The sequence below is a fragment of the Amblyomma maculatum genome, chromosome 8 (genome assembly GCF_055883805.1).
Source record: "Amblyomma maculatum isolate TAMU_Amacu chromosome 8, ASM5588380v1, whole genome shotgun sequence".
Classification (NCBI taxonomy): Eukaryota; Metazoa; Arthropoda; class Arachnida; order Ixodida; family Ixodidae; genus Amblyomma; species Amblyomma maculatum.
The window spans coordinates 122075368-122092267 of NC_139351.1; the positions used below are offsets into that span (position 1 = coordinate 122075368).

Genomic DNA, 16900 nt, shown 5'->3' on the forward strand with positions numbered 1-16900 from the left:
CGCGTTTACTGCAGATGTTGCTTCCGCAATTCTCGGGATGGCCATTGGTCAAACCACAGCCAATTTTTTTTCACAATGGCATAGCTCATTTAGCAGCAGCAGTAAAAAAAAAAAAAAAAACTAGAAGTGGCTGTATGGCCAATCTAGTTGCCCTGCTTCATCCTGTTTTCATGTAGTGTAATCTTTAGTGCCATGTCGAACACATGGCACTCAATACTGCAGAACTGTCGTAATTCTGTCACAACACCACTATCATAGAGGTTCTAGCTAAGCTGGATACTCTACCTTTATTCAGACTGACTAGCCAGTGACAATAAGCATCACAATAAATATCAAGGTGGATTCCTCAGCCAGGGACTGCTGGGACTAGACGTATGTGCGGAATGCTTTGTAAATGCTTGCACCTCCAACACACCAACATTCTAGGGTATGCCTGGCAAGCTGGCACAAGAAGAGCAATACATATCACTGCCGTCCAAACCTGCCTCAGTGCACTTTGCATTTCAGGGCACTAAAAAAAACTGTTCTCAAAGGTAACCAGCTTGCGACACATAACCAGGCACAATAAAATTCAGATCAATGCAGTTGACGTGGCAGACTATGCGCTAGCATAAGAAGCAACCGCTGACATTTTCAGACTGTGCAAACAGATGACATTAGCCAGCTCGTCAATCGCCGCGTAGATCACTGTAGCCCCTCTACACTCTTCACTATCCCTAGATTCATCTCCCTCCACCGCCTCCCACATCCTTCCCTCTTCCATAAAAGTGTAGAGGAAACTTCTCCTTCCCTCCATGTTGCTTCCTCTCCACCGAAGGCTTCACACGCTGCTGCCGGAGAGTTTTGCAATAAGTGGCACCTAATGGTAGTGCATCAAAAGGCAAAATAAGTTGCACTAATGTTATGCACAGAATTCTCAAGTTTTAAACAGAAGACGACCACCTCTGACGGTCAGCATACAATATATTGCTCTTACTATATCAAATGGCCTCACACTGAAACTTCATTAATGAAGGAGCTGGGCAAGAACCCAGGATGGCCTCTATAACCTCAGTTTCATATGTTGTGCAAGGCAACACCAATGTTCTCCAGAGGAGTTGGCTTCCAGACAGTGATCAAAAGACACAAGTATGCAGCAGTAGAAGCATAATACTATATTTACAATATCAAACACCAGGTCACACTGGTACACTGGTTAAAATAAGTGTAAAATTTGATATAAATGACCAGTACACAGGTGTAGGCCAGTTAAGGCACGAGTGATTCTCTTATGTAATGCATTGCACTCTTGTACACTCTTGAGGCAAGTCATCGCCTACAATGATGTGACATATGGTCTATGAGGGACAACATGGTGGAAGGCTGCGGACTAATTTAAACCAATGTGTGCTTAACTATTATATATACATATCTGTTGTTATAAATGGGCCCGAAAACTGCCCAGCACCACTTGAAGGTGGCTCATGCATGAAGTTCATTCTTCGCATTTTGCCAAAAAGCTGCTTAAAGCTTGTCCCGCATGACCATAGAAAGATGAAATCAAGCTTTTCAGACATGAAGGTTTCCGGGTATGTCAACAACTCTACAAGACTGACACCTTACATAAACATAAAATTATTGATAAAAGTACTGACCTGTCCAGAAACATTTAAAACAAAGCCATAAGCACTTCCATTAGACTGCACATATGACAAATTGAAAACCCGACTGCTTTCTTTAAGCAATCATAAAAGCATCAAGTTATTTAAAACCATATATATGTTAGTCATGGAAACACCTTCTATAGAAGAATTATGCAAGGACGCAAAATCATGCAAAAATGTCTGAAGATCGAAGTGACACATGGTTCAATACATACACCTGGGCTTACCTGGCACTTTTTCTGCATGATGCTAGCTTGGCTGTCTGTGCCGTTTCTCACTCACACAAACTAACAAGTTCGGTTAAGACCTGTCCGTAAAAAACCTAGTTATCACATGATGTGCACGATGTTCGATGCAACAAAAAATGGCACCTAGACACGATGCTAGTGGGGGCACCCTACTACTCTAAGTACTGCAGCAGGAACTGAGAGATGAAGTTGGCAACGCCCATAAACACAATGACGCTGTGCACAAGGACGATGCCGGTGGTCAGCTTGTACCGTCGCTGCAGGGCTACCATGTAGATGATGCACGGCAAAGAGAATATGTACACCAGTCCAGACAGGGCACCACAGTACCTGAAAGGGAAGTGGGAGAGGAAGCCGTTACGTTCACCAGCTTAGCACATCTCTGGTCTTGATGATCGGTCAGAGTAAGTCAGCTACAGGACTAAGGCCTTGTCTGTATATTCCCCCAATATAACCCCAACCTGTGACAAACCTGATCCCTGTGAACTTCCTGACCTCACCCATTTGCCTTTTTCTCTACTGCACATGCTCTGCTTACCCTTTGTTATAGGATGATCGGCCATCTCCTTTAACCATTATAATACATGCACCGTCCATTTCATCTCAATTTCGACTAGAATGTCATTAACCTGCATTTGTTTACTGCTCTATTCTCATCTGTCAATGGTACACGTTGTTTCTGTAGCCCACTGTGCTACCCTTAATACTGTTTGAAACCTTTTTATCATCAGAGCGGGGTTTAATATATGGGGTTTAACATCCCAAAGCAACATGTGCTACTGAGATGTTGTAGAGGGGGAAGGGGGGGGGGGGGGGGGGGGAGCTCTGGATTAATGGATTAATTTCAACCATCTGCAGTGGCTGCCATATGGTTAGGGTCAAATGATGCATTTAGCTCAGAAGTCTAGCAGCCAAACCACTGAGCCATTGGAATGGGGTACCATCAAAGCAAGAAAAGGTAAATAGTACTAATTACTCTTCTGCACAATTCATGCATCCATTGTCTTTTCATATGGCAGGCATTTTTGCAAAGTCGGCTAACTGTGATCTAAATGGTGAGGCACTACGAGGGTAAAAAAAAGACAACTGACAAGGTCTTACTATATATACTCACCAGTATACTGTTCAAATTGAGTCCTTATGCCAGTCACTTCTATTTGAATTCTCAATAAAAATACCTGTGGTAGTGGTTAGCGGTTCACTTTCTTATAACGTGCTTCCTTAGGACTGTCCTGAGAAGCATTCATAAACATTTTAGCAACTCTTCAGCAACCTAAATAGCCTGGTACAGCAGTAACTTAGGAACCAGCACTATGTTCTCTTATTTTGGCAATTACTGTCCGAAACACTGTGTTGGTTGAGGCAGAACTCAGACAGAGAGCTTACCTCAAAATAGTGCCTATCTGAGGCAAAAATATGGCAAACAGAACACACATGGTCACCACCACTGCATTGACGGCGACCACTTGCTTCACCCTGAAAGGAATAAGGTTGTTCAAATGAGAATGCTCACTACGTTATTATGCACGATAACCTATTTTGTATCCTGCTAAATGAAACCTAAATGCGTGGCAAAATTTCTTGGTGCCTCTAAACATTCCATACCTCACCAGAAAGCACAGATCTCTTAACTGATATCAACAGTGCTTCATTAGGGTTGCTTGATAAGAATGGTAAAAAAGAACAAAAGATATCTTGGTTCATAAAAATTCAATCTTAATTTTAAATGTGGAACCCCTCCACTTTGTCTCCCCTATGAGGGCCACCCTCCTTCCCACCAAGCTTTCACTAATTTTCTAAGCAAAATTCGACTTACTACAAACACAACGGCAGCAAAATGCGTAAAGAATGCACAGATTTGTGTACATACCCTGGGTAGACAACACGGTAGACCCAATGCATAAACTGCACACGCAGCAGGTATGTGATCATGGGAAACAGTGTTATGTACTGCACCAGAAGAAATATTCTCGTGACAAAAGCCATCACGTCGTGGTTGGCAAAGTTGTTGAGCAGGTTCTGCGGAGGAGAAAAGAGAATCGTCGAACACTCCAGTGGCCAGGAAAAGACTAGTTGTACTCACATCTTCAATGCAGCTCTTTGCCAGCGGGAAGCTGATGTAGAACGGGACAGCTACAAGCAGGTACGTGGTTATGACGAGGCCGAATGCTATGGACAAGTCTCTCTTCTACACAATGCACAAAAGAGAAAAGAAAAGGGCTTATTGGTAAGAAGAAAGTTGACCATCGGCTCCACATTGCTTAAACCTAACCAACATTAGGCATGCAAACAAGTTTCCACTTCCACTGGTTGGTGACGTTGAGGTGAAGTTTTGAACTCCAAATAAAATGAAAGTTTGCAGTTTTTGTACCTAGTTTAGTTTTAGGAAGAGCTTTGCTGCTTGTTTGCAAAATGAAAGAAAGTATGTGTGGTTCTAACTTTTGCCAATTTTTCTGAACTTGACAAGGTATTGTTGCTTTTAGAAATTATTAAACAAGAAATAATACTTTATATAGGTGCCACCTTTTTGTGGGCAAGCTAGGATTGGCAGAGAATGGGCTGTGCTCGTTACTGTTTACCTTTTTCTATTTCTGACTATAAAAAGGTCGACATAATTCTTTATAGCTCGGTAACAAGGCAACAATGTGTTAAAAGACTATATAGCACAACAATATATATATATATATATATATACAGCTTGCAAAGAATGGCACAGCTGTACATGAATTGCATGCTATAAGGTCTGCACTCACTATGTCAACGACATACGCTGAGAAACTTCACTACATCAGCTCGCATTAGAAAATTTTAGGGAGTCAAACGACCAAAAAGATACAGCAAGCACATATGTGGTGCTAGAAAGTCTGTCCATTTGTGACCCTTGCATTCTAATCTTGACAGGCTCATTCAAGTTCCCGGCATATCGATAGGGCCAATTGCCCGTGATTGTCACATGAGTGACAATAACACACGCTCACATTGTTCTCTGGCCTCTTCTGGTTGCGCATCATGGAGATGATGCAGTTGTGGATGAAGAAAGAGAGGCACAGCACCCCAGTCAGCGCCGGAAATGTGGTCTTGAACACTGGAAGAAGACAGACAGGCAACCTTGTCGTTGAGACTAGCCCGGGCACAAGGAAATGTCAATGCGAGTGAAGCTATGAGTGTGAAATCGCTTACGCGGAGTGTAGAAGAGGTTTGACTTGTCTTCAAAGTTGATGTTGACACCCCAGTATGCAGCCTTGACAAAAATGTAGACTAACAAGTAGAACACTGATATGGTGCCTGCAGGAAGGACAGCATCGGGTTTCACGTAGGCACAGGATATACGCAGCACCAACCTCGAGCAATCAGAGAAAGAGTAAAAATACTTGCTGCGCAAAGCTGTTTACGAAGCCAGCATCATAGAAAACAGTCCTATTTATATGGCATGCTCCCTGTAGTTACATACAGGTGTGGCCAAAATACTAGGGAGCACTTTTCTGGTGGTTGCAATTTTCTCCCATGTTTCGTAGAGAAGGTATGTCTTTTTTGGCTTGATATAAGACTGCAACGGTGGTGTATGCTAATGTAATGTATAAAGTATTAACTAATTTTCGTTAGGTAAAGTATGACATGAGTTTGATCACCAAAGCGTGCTCTGCAATGCTAGGGCAAGGACTGAACACTGAGCAAACTGACTCCATGCATGATTTGACAATAATAGCTAAAGATTTAATCTGATGACATCCCGTTGCTCATGATACTCCATGCAGCTCCTGCACATAGCAATTCTGTAGTGACATCAGTATGATGCACAAAGGCGGATGGTGCGAAAATCTCAGTTTGAGCCCCAATAAGGGCAACCGGGCACACAGGTGACAAGGCCGCATCACATTAAAAGACTATGGACACCAAATTTTTGCTTGCGTGTTGCTGTCCCTTATGGTTGCTAAATAATTTATAACTGATTTCTTCTTAATGCGGTTTCAGTTTTGCTTTCAGCTGCTGAACAATGGCTCTGAGGTGAAAGAAGTATTTAAGTCACATGAGGATAGAAAAAACCTGCAATGTGATTACTGATACATAGTTTTATTTCACTACAATGCCTGCTTCAAGCATCTGAATAAACACACACACACAATATATCAACAGCGCAATATTGTCATCCCGCACGTGACCTACATTTCTTGCAAGTGACAACTTTGTTGAAACAATGAAACCGAAACAAGAACAGCATCAAAAAGCAATTCAGCTATAAATTACTTAGCGGTCACAGGGGAATACCATGGGGTGATCCACATATGCTAATGTCCAATGCATCATTTGAAAACAGAAACAAAAAGAAAAGCATACACACAACTAAATAACTGCCCACTAATTTCGCACCACAAGTACCATTTTCTCAGAACTGCATATATTTCATCCCTTGTACAGTGTGCACCCTCATGGCAGAAAAACCAAACAGGTTTGGAACAAAAGCCTTCTATTGTCACCCTTTCTTACTCCCCCATTTGTGAACATGAAAAATTAAAGAGAAAGAGCACTCCACAGATGGAACATACAGAACCACAAGAAGTGGGCTAGTGAATATTTGCATTCTCTTTTTCTTTCTGAAGTGACAGATTATAGAAGATTTTACAAAGAACCTTCCCCATCAATTCCACCAAACTGTGCCATGATGTAAGCCACAACTACTTACAAATGGCACCACACTACGACAAAGAGCAAATGAAAAATCAAGAGGACTCCAAATAATAATAATAATAATAATAATAATAAATTGGTTCACAAGAAAGGAAACGTGCAGTATCTGTTACACTGTTCTGTGAATACCTGAACCACACCTAATTATGTTGTACGTTTGTGCTTTGTGTCATGCTTTCATGGTTGTGTTTGCAAACCCTAACACAACGACACAGCTTTCACACAACCATGCATCTCTTTCAGGTTGTTACATGCTGGTTAGCTGGTGGTTAGATGTTTCCCTTGAAAATGTCTAGATGAGGCAACATGGCTGCATTGAAGATACAGTAAAAACTTGTTACAAGAGACACTCAAGGGACCCAAAAAAGATGCATCTTGTAAGCAAGGTCCCTTGTACCCAAAAATTCTAAAAGCACTGTGTTGATCAGTTTATTGCACATCAGCATATAAATGCATTCACACACATTAACAGGGAATTGTCCAGGAAAGCTTAAAGAAGTTATTCATACTAGTATGTATTTTTGTGAGTGCAGAGTGTGTTCCTTCCCAAATTCTGGTTGTAAAGCACTTCACTTTGCAAACCTTCCTGTTGCTCTCATACCTTTGAAGCACTCTTACATGCTCGTCACTCTTACATGCTCATCACCCTCAGATGCTGACACTTTTCCTCTGAATTGTTCTCATAGTCATCCTCTATGGCACAAGCGCCATTTACTTGCACGAGAATTGCACAGTCTGCAAGCTCTTCGGAAGCACACATGATCCACATCTGCAGATACGAATTCCTCAAAAGATTCTGGTACCTCAGCAGTCTCTTGGATGCTCACCCAAGCTTCATCTTCAAGAAAGCTTTCCACGGTATCCATATATGGGCCCTCTTAGATCATGTCACCACATTTAAAGCCTGCTTGTCTGAAACGGTTTTTCACAGCTGCACTTCTTGCGCCATTCCTGACACCTGAAATCATCTGAACAGCAAACTTCGCATCAGTTACTATTGTACAGTCTTGCTGCCTGTCGAGCAACAGGCGTTCAACCAACCTTGTCTTGTACACCAACTTGACAGAGTGCATAATGCCTTTGTATGTTGGTTGAAGGCAGGCTGTAGGGTTTGGAGGGAAAAAATAACTTTGGTGGCTTTGAGCACGAGAACTTTGGTGCTGCTTTGTCCACAAAGAGAAAGACATCAGGATTCTGAGCTTTCATAAGACATCAGGATTCTGAGCTTTCATCTTGTGATCAAATTTTAACAGCGAGGAATTAAAAATGCTGGATGTTATTGATGCATTTTTATTTGCTTCGTAGGTGAAAGTAATGTGATGCCAGTGGCAGAAATGGAGTCGTTTGGACTTTCAAATCATGGGGAAGCACTCCTTTTTAATTCCTGACATATATACAACAAAAAGGATGCTGATATGGAACAGAATTTAGCTAAGGGAATCTGAAGTGCATCATGTACGAGTTGGTACGCTTCAGCTGCATTGTATGAGTATACTTGGGTTGTGTCTCTTCTAAATAGTGAAGAATTTACTGCAGGGACATGAAAAAGTTGCTCTTAGTAACCGAGTGTCTCTTGTAACCATGTCTCTTGTATGCAATGTTGTTAACATGGCAGACATAGAAAACCAGCCAAACCATTTTCAAATGTCCCTTATAATCGAGTGTCTCTTGTAACAGTGTCTCTTGTAACGAGATTTAACTGCATATAAATATGTGACATTGTCACTTCCATTCTGGTGACAGCACTTCTCTCCAGCCAGTCACCGAATTTTATGACGGATGACTTTTTTTTTTTTTTTGCCCCATGAGGATTCTAATTCAGCCGCATTAAGCCCAAATGGGTGCTGTTTAAAAATTAATGATGCCACTCAGCAATGCTCAAGAGCGCTCACCAAGCGAGGTAAACTTGAAGAAGAATGATGGAGACTTCAGGTTGATGACTGGGAACAGCAGGAACACCAGGACAATAGGCATTGTGTACTTGCTCTCCAAAACGTCAAGGACCGGGTCGTTTGTAGTGTTCGAAGCATTTGAGAACAGAGGAAACTTAGACATGTCGGACTCTCCAAAGCCCTGAGCACACAGTAGACTTGCTTTGGTGGTCGCCAAGAGTAAAAAAAGAAAGCAAAACAACAACGAGCAAGAATGAGAACAACACATTGTCTAGCAATTCAGTGCACTGCTTACGATCTGTCATTCATATTGCCATCAAAAACCCTACTGTGCTAGCGACTGTGCAACAAACAAACAGTGCAGAAAGCAAAGTTCACAGTGCAAAAAGAAATATACGCACATCAAAATGCCCGCGCAAGTGGAACAAGTCATAAGCAGCTATTACGTTCAGTCAACAGAAATCCAGAAGCTTCAACAGTCCTCCACTGCGGCGTCTCTCATAGCCTGAGCCTCTTTGGGATGTTAAACGCCACAAACCAAACCACACACACACGCAATCACGTGTACCTGGTTCACTTCAATCTAAGCCAGTGATCAGCTTTACTGTTGGACGGGACATGTAAATGTGTTTTAATCTAAACCACATAAAGCCTAAATATTGCTATTGTGCAAAATGGCGTGCAAATACTACTACACTTGGTTAAATCTTTTGGCAATGAAGAAAAAGGTACAGGGGCACAGCTTCTTTAACTACATCAGTTGGCCAACAGTTCTGTTGGTGGACAGCCACCTAACGTGCTGCTTGGTTACTTTGCTCCGTCAATGGTGAAGTTGGCGCCATCTGTGGAAACTTCGTGTTATTGAGTGTGTGCAAAATATTTGTAGCAATAAAAATCTGGTTTTGATGTGACTGCGTAATACTGAAAAATGAAAATTTATGTTAGAAATACGCCTTAAATAATGAGCGTTCATGTTTCAGCTGTGTAGTTTCTGCAGAATTCTTAAGAAAGAATTCTTAAGAAAGTGTCACAAAGTATGTATACGTGCTATGCACAGAAGCTTTTCAAATGACACTGACAAAAACGAAAAGGGCAGAGGTTCATACACACCACTTTTGTCGTCTGGCCCAATAATGCCAGCAATGTGATCTGTAAAAAAGAGAAACAGTTTCAGGCACCACAGTTTTGATAGGCTTGCGTGTTAGGTTTTCCTTTCCCTTAAAACAGATGTAAAATGTCCCTCTTTGACGACGGCTTCAGCAGAACTGCGTATACATACAACAAAGTCATAGTATAGGAATACATTTTTCACAAATTTTGCCTGTCCTTCCTATGAGTCTTTATGAAGTACATGAAATTGTGAGTGTCCGACCTCCTTATCACCATGAGCACCAGTAGCACTTCACAGAACTTGGCAAGACTCACTAAAAAGTTCCACACTGTACAATCTCACGCACATAGCAAGACTAGCAAAATAATCCACGATTTGTATCATTGCGATCTCTGCAAAGAATCATCAGGAGCAGAAAGGAACTGCCACACACTGCTCCCCCTGTTGTTGGCAAGAGCACGCACTGACCGTATACGAAGACACTGGTGTTGGATAAAAAGGTTGACATGAGCACCCAGAAAACAACGGTGGCTCCAAGAAGAGGCATCATGGAGAACACAATGGCTAGCCGCTCGCCCCACTTGCCCAGGAAGTGACGACACACGTCCGAGAACTCGAGCGGCTCTCCCTTGAGGCCTGCACAAAGAAAGCACCAGTATTGATGGGCTTTAACTGGCTTGCCACCAGCATAAACCAGAGTCCACAATGCAGGGACATTGTCTGCCGAATGATAACCAGCAGAAGTGGCATGTTCCTTCTGTCCACTGCTAAATGTAGGCAAATCCATGTTCGTAAAGGCAGATTCAACTTTAGACAGTCCGAAGCCTATACAATGCCTCAGGGACTAAACCGATATAGACACTGTGATAATCATGCAGGCCAATGCTGCCAATATTCAGCATTTAATGATGCTATCAATACTGCATCCTTTTATGGGGTTGATTCAAAACTTGCTACTGGCAACAAATGCCTTCTTTGGTTAAAGGCACGCACTACTTTTACTGGCTACATTTCTATTGCGTTATTCACAAGCACCTTGCCTAAATAAACAAATAAATGACTGTGGCAGTGGGAAACACGGGCAAAGGTAGACAGAATCTGCTAAACCTGACACTGGGGACATAGTATGAAAGTCAGTGTAGTAACTCCATGCGACATTGTGAACGCAATGACTGCTGCTGTGCCACCTGCGTGATGTGCAGAAGCAATAATATGCAGGATGCCAACCAAAGCGGCTAGGAGGCACTCTAGTTTCATACTGCCAATTATACGAATATACACACAAGTTAACGTGTAGAACTGGTTCATACACCAAATGCATTTAAAATAAATAACCCAAGATGGATACCGCAAGAAAGTCAGCAACATACTAGCACAGGTTAAGAAGCAAATCACGCACACATTAATGACAAGGCCATATATGAGGTGCATGTCTAATGGCTAGTATTTACGCCATGTGAAGTTTACTATCAGACCAACACCAGACCAAAACTGACCTGTTAGACTTGGGCTGCTAAGCACGCGGTATGCTGTGTACAGGCAAAGGAGTCCAATGGACAAAACAAGCACTATGCCCCCTGCAAATCCAGCCTGCAAGCAAAAACCACCTTTTGAAATGAGCTGCCATTAAGCAATGTCGCATTCACAGGCACAAATGTCGTTGCTAAATTAAATGGCAAGAAACAGAAACAACATGCTTTATTTGGCGAGTATGAGCAGTGGGTTATGAAACATGGGGAACATTAACTAAAACTATATTATGGTGGCAACCCTCTCCGATAATGCGCGACGAAAAAGCTCTCCTAGTATTAGCGTAGCCAAATTACTTTCCGATTGCTGCAGTCTTTATGTCAGGCAGACTACAGTGATGTGAATGAAAAAGTTGAATGTGACAAATTGACACAGAATTAGACATTTAAATATTAGCTTAAGCTTCGTCCTAGGACTAGAGGCGACAGTGCCTTTAACAACGCCTTTTCATTCCACAAATTTTTGAATATTTTTTTAAGTCTGTTTTGGGAGAAAGGAAGGCGCAGTATCTCACTTTTTGATAGACAAACGAAAGAAGCCAACAGTAACTAGAAATTGTTACACAACTAGTTCATGTCAATAAAAAAAATTTTTTAAACTTTCCCCTATGCTTTCTCTGGCCTCGCTGACTGTTGGATTCTTTCCTTTGTGTATCATAATGAGCTCCTCATTTTCCTTGCATTTCTCAGTGGACATCTATGCTTATATTTAGCAACATACAATCAAAGGTGCATATGTCACTGGTTCGAATCCCTTTTGCAAACTAGCCTCCAACTTAACTGGCACTAAATGGGAAGCAAAATGGTATGACACCATCCTGAATGCTGCACAGAGAACAACTGAATCAAAATTTTGATATAAAATCATGTGTTAACCAAATTTTATTCTGTGGGTCTGCAAGACATTTTTTATTGCTTTGCTTTGCAATCTGCCGATTTTCAAGTTACAACCATGACAACACCAGTGCCTGCTTTTCTAGGACATGGGGCTTTTACGCTTTCATGTAATATCAACAATGCAAGTCGATGTGATAGCACTATAAATTTTGCTGGGCTTGGAGTTTATGCTATCAGAGCAGCACTGGGCATAGACTGCACTGAGAAGACTGATGACACTAGGCACCCAATGTGCTGCATAAGGACAGGGTCTAATTCCCATGGCAACCTCAAATTACAAACCACCGTTAGCTGATTTCAGCGAAAGAAATGTACCTGAGAGATGGCCCACGGCATGCTCAGAAGAGAGGTACCCATCATGGTATTCCAGATGGCAAATCTGAAAGAGGGTCACTATCAGCATCGCACACCTCAACTCACATGCTGTATGTAGGCAACTAACATTGTGACAAAGCTGCTCTGTTCACCGTCTGGCGATGGTTTGAAGAAAGGCAATGACAAGTACGCTGGCAAAACATGGTCGGGTATGCTCTGCAAAAGAGAAGAAAGTGCCAAGCCATTGTGGGTGGGATGTAGCCAGAAATGAAAAGAAAAGTAATGCTTCATTGAGTTTCATTAAGAGATCTCGCTAATGAACTGTTATCAAAGTTCTTCCAAGCAAATCAACACATTCGTGTACAAAAACAATTTAGGACTCAAATTACACAATTAAATCACTCTGCGCACCAACATATGCTTTTGAGCTAAATGACGACCACTTTAGAAGAACTCCAGAGAGCCATCTTTTCACATTTGGACAGAAAGCAGAAAACTAATTTATCGACCCTTTTCCTCTTGGTGATCTCGCCGAAACTCGTTTGGCCAACTGTCATGTGCAGGTAGAAGCAATATGAAAGGGAACACGCGAGCATGTAGTGATGCGAGCCAACTGCATGCAACGTTAGAGCACACCCTGTCTTGATTCCGTACCATCTACTTTAAATACCAGAGTCACTACCATTAAAATTCTTATTCTCCAAAAATTACATGCTGCATTCATCATTGTGCTTGTACCAAGTCAAGGCTCCAGTTTTATTAAAGCAGCTACAGGCACTCAATCAGCCTGCACTATCAAGGGCTTGCATATGTTCCTTCTTATACTGCTTCTACCACACAAAATTCACTGATTTCTGTTTTTATTCGAGCCTGTGTCACTTGAATAAGCCATCATGGACAGCAAGTTTTGAAAATTTTTTAAGAATTCAGTACACAAACAGAGACCTGTTACATGCTAGTAGGCTTTCATTTGCACTGCCCATCAAAGAAAGTAAACACTCATGACAGCAGCCATGTGTAGAGGCTGTTCGTCCAGCATCTTTACCTACATTCTTTCGTATTACAATGTTCACGTGCATATAAAAGACTGGCAGTAAGAACTGCATCCCATTTGCTCCTTTCTGTGTGTGTCATCCTTGTACATTCTGCAATCAAATAGCTTCCACAATTGCCAGTGTATCTCATGTTCAACAATAAAAATAAAGGTCTTGATGACGAAAAATTGGAAGGCTAGCTGCATGTCAGTTACTGAACGAAAAAAAAGTATTGTAACGAAACCACAAACACCTTACAGTATGTAAAACTTTTTTATGATTTCTGCCATCAAAATTGGAAATTCTGACTGCAGTGTTAGTGTCTGCACAACAAAAATATGAAAACTTGTATTGCCACACACTAATATTGAGAGATGGCCCAGATTCTCGCAACACCCCACTTTGCAAACTAGTGCCACTGAAAACAGAGCAGTAATTTTTTTAATGACATATAGGTTCCACAGTGTTTACTATACATTTCTGCACTATGGGTAAATTATTTGACTGCATATTTACTTTTGCCAGCAACTATAAAAGCAGCATAGCTCAATGTCATTCAAATTTCATGTCATGTCATGCCAGCTTATGTCATTCTCAATTTACCTCCATTCAGAGAAGCTACTGCAGAACAGCACCACAAGCATCCAGGTTATTGGTATCAGTACTACTAGACCAGTGCAGGGTAAATACCAGTATCTGCAGAGACGGGTCCACCAGCTTGTTGTAGTAGCGGTACCTGCTGTAGGTTGCTGCAACGTTTGCGTCCGAGTCTGGCACTATGTGCCCCTGCTCACCAATGGGGTAGTGGAATGGCTTCCTTAAAAGGAAAACAGCACTAGTTGCAGCATGTACAGTAGCTAGGACGTGTTCTTTTGCGTAATGAATTCACAGCAACACAATGCCGTGAACTAGAAAACACCAGAGAGGGCACGTGCAATACACCCAGAAACACAAGCCGATGTCATTTGTGAAAAAAAAAATAAAAAATAAGAAATGGCCCTTTTCTACCTGAACATTGTTCTTTTCATAGAGCAGTGCGTATGCCTAGCCCAAGTAAGCTGGACAAATTTTTCTAGTTCGCACAACATCCACCATGAGCTGCATGGCACTGAACACTTTAGCAGAAATTTACTTTCAATGAAAATTCAATGGAACACTTACAATGGAAATTTGTAATTTTCAGCACATCTCATCAATTTTCCATTGGCATCCCATGATTACATCCCACTGGCATACTTATGTTTTTGATGGCCACAGGAAACTAGTTGCGAGAGTTGCAGTGAGGAAGAGTTGACCATGATAATTACCATGTTCATGCAGAAGCACTTGGGACTCTCTATTTTTCTCAAAATAATGCTTAAAATATCAAGTAGCATACAGCAACTGACATGTCTGCTGTCTGCCAGTAGCAAAAACATGGTGTTTGCTACTGGTTGCTGTACATCCAGAAAAGCTGGGCACGCACTTTTGTACATGCCAGCGATTCAGTGAAGATATCCCCCATCCCGTTTTCTTATTTTCACACAAGAAGTACAAAAGGGACAGGTATGAACTAGCAAACTAGCAACTGGTAGCTTCCTTTATGAAATACAGCAATGCAAACTTTCAAGACGCACCAAGAATAGGGCGGCTAAAAAAATAAAAAGGAGCATCAGCAGAACAGCACGGGTGGACAGAACATCAGCAAGCAGAGCAGATAAAGAATGTAAAAGAACAGTTAGTAAGAAAAACAACTCAACCTAGTACATCTAAATAATTTTGAAAGACAGGGGACAATTAGCTGGCAACTCTACTTGAAGTTCTGATGAGGACTTGTTGATGAGGACTCAACAATGACATCAAAGAGATACACAAGACAGAAGGGCAGCTATTGACCTTTTTTTTTTTTTTTTTGCAAACTTGACCTGTTCGTCATACAAATTATGAATGATGTGCTAGCTAAAACAGCTGAACGTGTAAAAAGTGTAAATATCAAATTAATGCAGACTCTTCAAAGGACACGAGAAACATTGTTTTTATGCTAAAGTATTGCAGCAAATGATTATTTCATCAAAGAAATCGCAATTTTGCCTTAGTAATGGAGACATAAATAATGTTACATTTTATTATATCTGCAATACAGTTCCCAGACTACTTTACACAACCTGTGGAAGTAAAGGCAGAAATAATTTAACTTAGGTTCACCTCTCTTACTGCATCATTGTTCCAGCAATCCGGTATGTGTAGAAGCTCACACTATATGAAAAAAAAAAAAAAAAAGCGGTATTCTCCGCTTTTCTAGTGTGCTGTGCTGCAAGCTAGGTCCATTGTGCAGAAAAAAAGACACTCGTCACAATGTGATAGCATGTCAAAGATCTGGCGCACACCGATGCAGCTGATAACAAGCGCGTCTGGCCACTTGGTTTATGGTCAGTTATTTTCCAGGCAGCAACACAGGCATGTTCTTATCTGATGAAAATCTCATCTACAAGGTATGATATCGATATATACCACTCGAAGCGTTGTGTGCGCAACTGTTAAAGCATTTTAAAATCGCGTTTCTAAATTGCTACCATATTATAGCAATTGTCCGCATAGCTTAGAACATCGCGCCGATGCAAGAGTGCAGTTGCTCTGTGTTAAAATGTATACGCTGTGCCCATTTAACGCATGGATGTAAAAAAAAAAAAGGGGGGGGGGGGGGGGGGGGGGAGCGGCTCCTGGAAGTGCGCGAACGCACCTCCAAACATGCAATGTCTCACAGCATTGTCCAAGGGGGCGGATATTGTAAACTGTCAAGCATACAAACTAACCAAATAAAGAAGCGAAATAAAACGAGGAACGCACTTATGAAGAAGCCAGTTTAGCGAGCGTGTGACATGAGTAACGCTGGCGCATTGGGCAATGGAGCTGATAGTATTATTAAAGCGTCTGCTGCACGATTGGTGCGACCATGGCTGCGACTGCACCGACTTGATAGTGTCCAAAAGGCAACCGAAACTCGGTATACGTCACGTACAGCACATGAATAAGCACATGACAGCTGACCTGGAAGAATGGCTTGAAAAGCTTTCGCTGACCGCCGAGATGCGTTCACTGCGCGCAGTGTCAATTTCATCTTGGTTGATCGCACTGGACAACAGCGGAGACCTCTCATTTGGTTCCATTGGGCCTCTCAGCCACCGCGGGCAGCTCAAAAACGCTGGGAGCACGGCGATCTGCACGAGCGGGACCACATAGCGTGCTACGGAGAGACGGATTGATTCATACGCCTCCCGCGCAGTGAGCGCCTCGTTCTAAAAGAAACGAGATCCGATGGAAAGTGAGATGAGCCGAAGCGTGAGTTGATAGCGCAGCATTTCGAGATACGAGCTGATACAAGGAAAGCGAAAGCACAAACAAGAGTTTCAGGTAGCTATTTTGGCGACGTTTGCGCTGACGTCACTATGACGACAAAGTTCTATGGACGACAATGTTACTGTAGACAAATCACATTAGTTTTTCTTTTTTTCTTCTGGAGCTCTTTCTTGGCTTTCCTTTCTTTCAAACGGCGTGAAGGCACAGAA

At 41.9% G+C, this 16900-nt stretch overlaps 1 protein-coding gene across 2 annotated transcripts; it reads right to left on the minus strand.

Moving 5' to 3' along the window:
* Positions 1–1139: 1139 nt before the first annotated feature.
* On the minus strand, positions 1140–16765 carry LOC146182400 (neutral amino acid transporter 9-like). Of its 2 annotated transcripts, none has more exons than XM_084577486.1 (14): positions 16383–16765; positions 14046–14172; positions 12449–12537; positions 12322–12385; positions 11077–11170; positions 10166–10216; positions 9580–9618; positions 8470–8670; positions 5072–5176; positions 4870–4976; positions 3975–4079; positions 3762–3910; positions 3278–3367; positions 1140–2221 (listed from the first exon to the last, which is right to left on the minus strand). In XM_084577486.1, exons 1-14 carry the CDS (start codon positions 16499–16501, stop codon positions 2044–2046), a joined length of 1518 nt encoding a protein of 505 aa, XP_084433612.1. In that variant the 5' UTR covers positions 16502–16765; the 3' UTR covers positions 1140–2043. The 2 variants fall into 2 exon arrangements, with proteins under 2 accessions (XP_084433612.1, XP_084433611.1); XM_084577485.1 differs by having other exon boundaries at positions 10049–10216.
* Positions 16766–16900: the final 135 nt, after the last annotated feature.

Bases quoted from the DNA above. Each gene is read 5' to 3' on its own strand.
- LOC146182400 (XM_084577485.1), bottom strand. From the start codon at position 16,501: ATGGAACCAAATGAGAGGTCTCCGCTGTTGTCCAGTGCGATCAACCAA. The intron at 14,173-16,382 runs GTCAGCTGTCAT...TTTCCTTTTAAG, and splicing joins TTTTCAAGCCATTCTTCCAG to GAAGCCATTCCACTACCCCA. The intron at 12,538-14,045 runs GTATTTACCCTG...TCTCTTTTGCAG, and splicing joins ACCCGTCTCTGCAGATACTG to AGCATACCCGACCATGTTTT.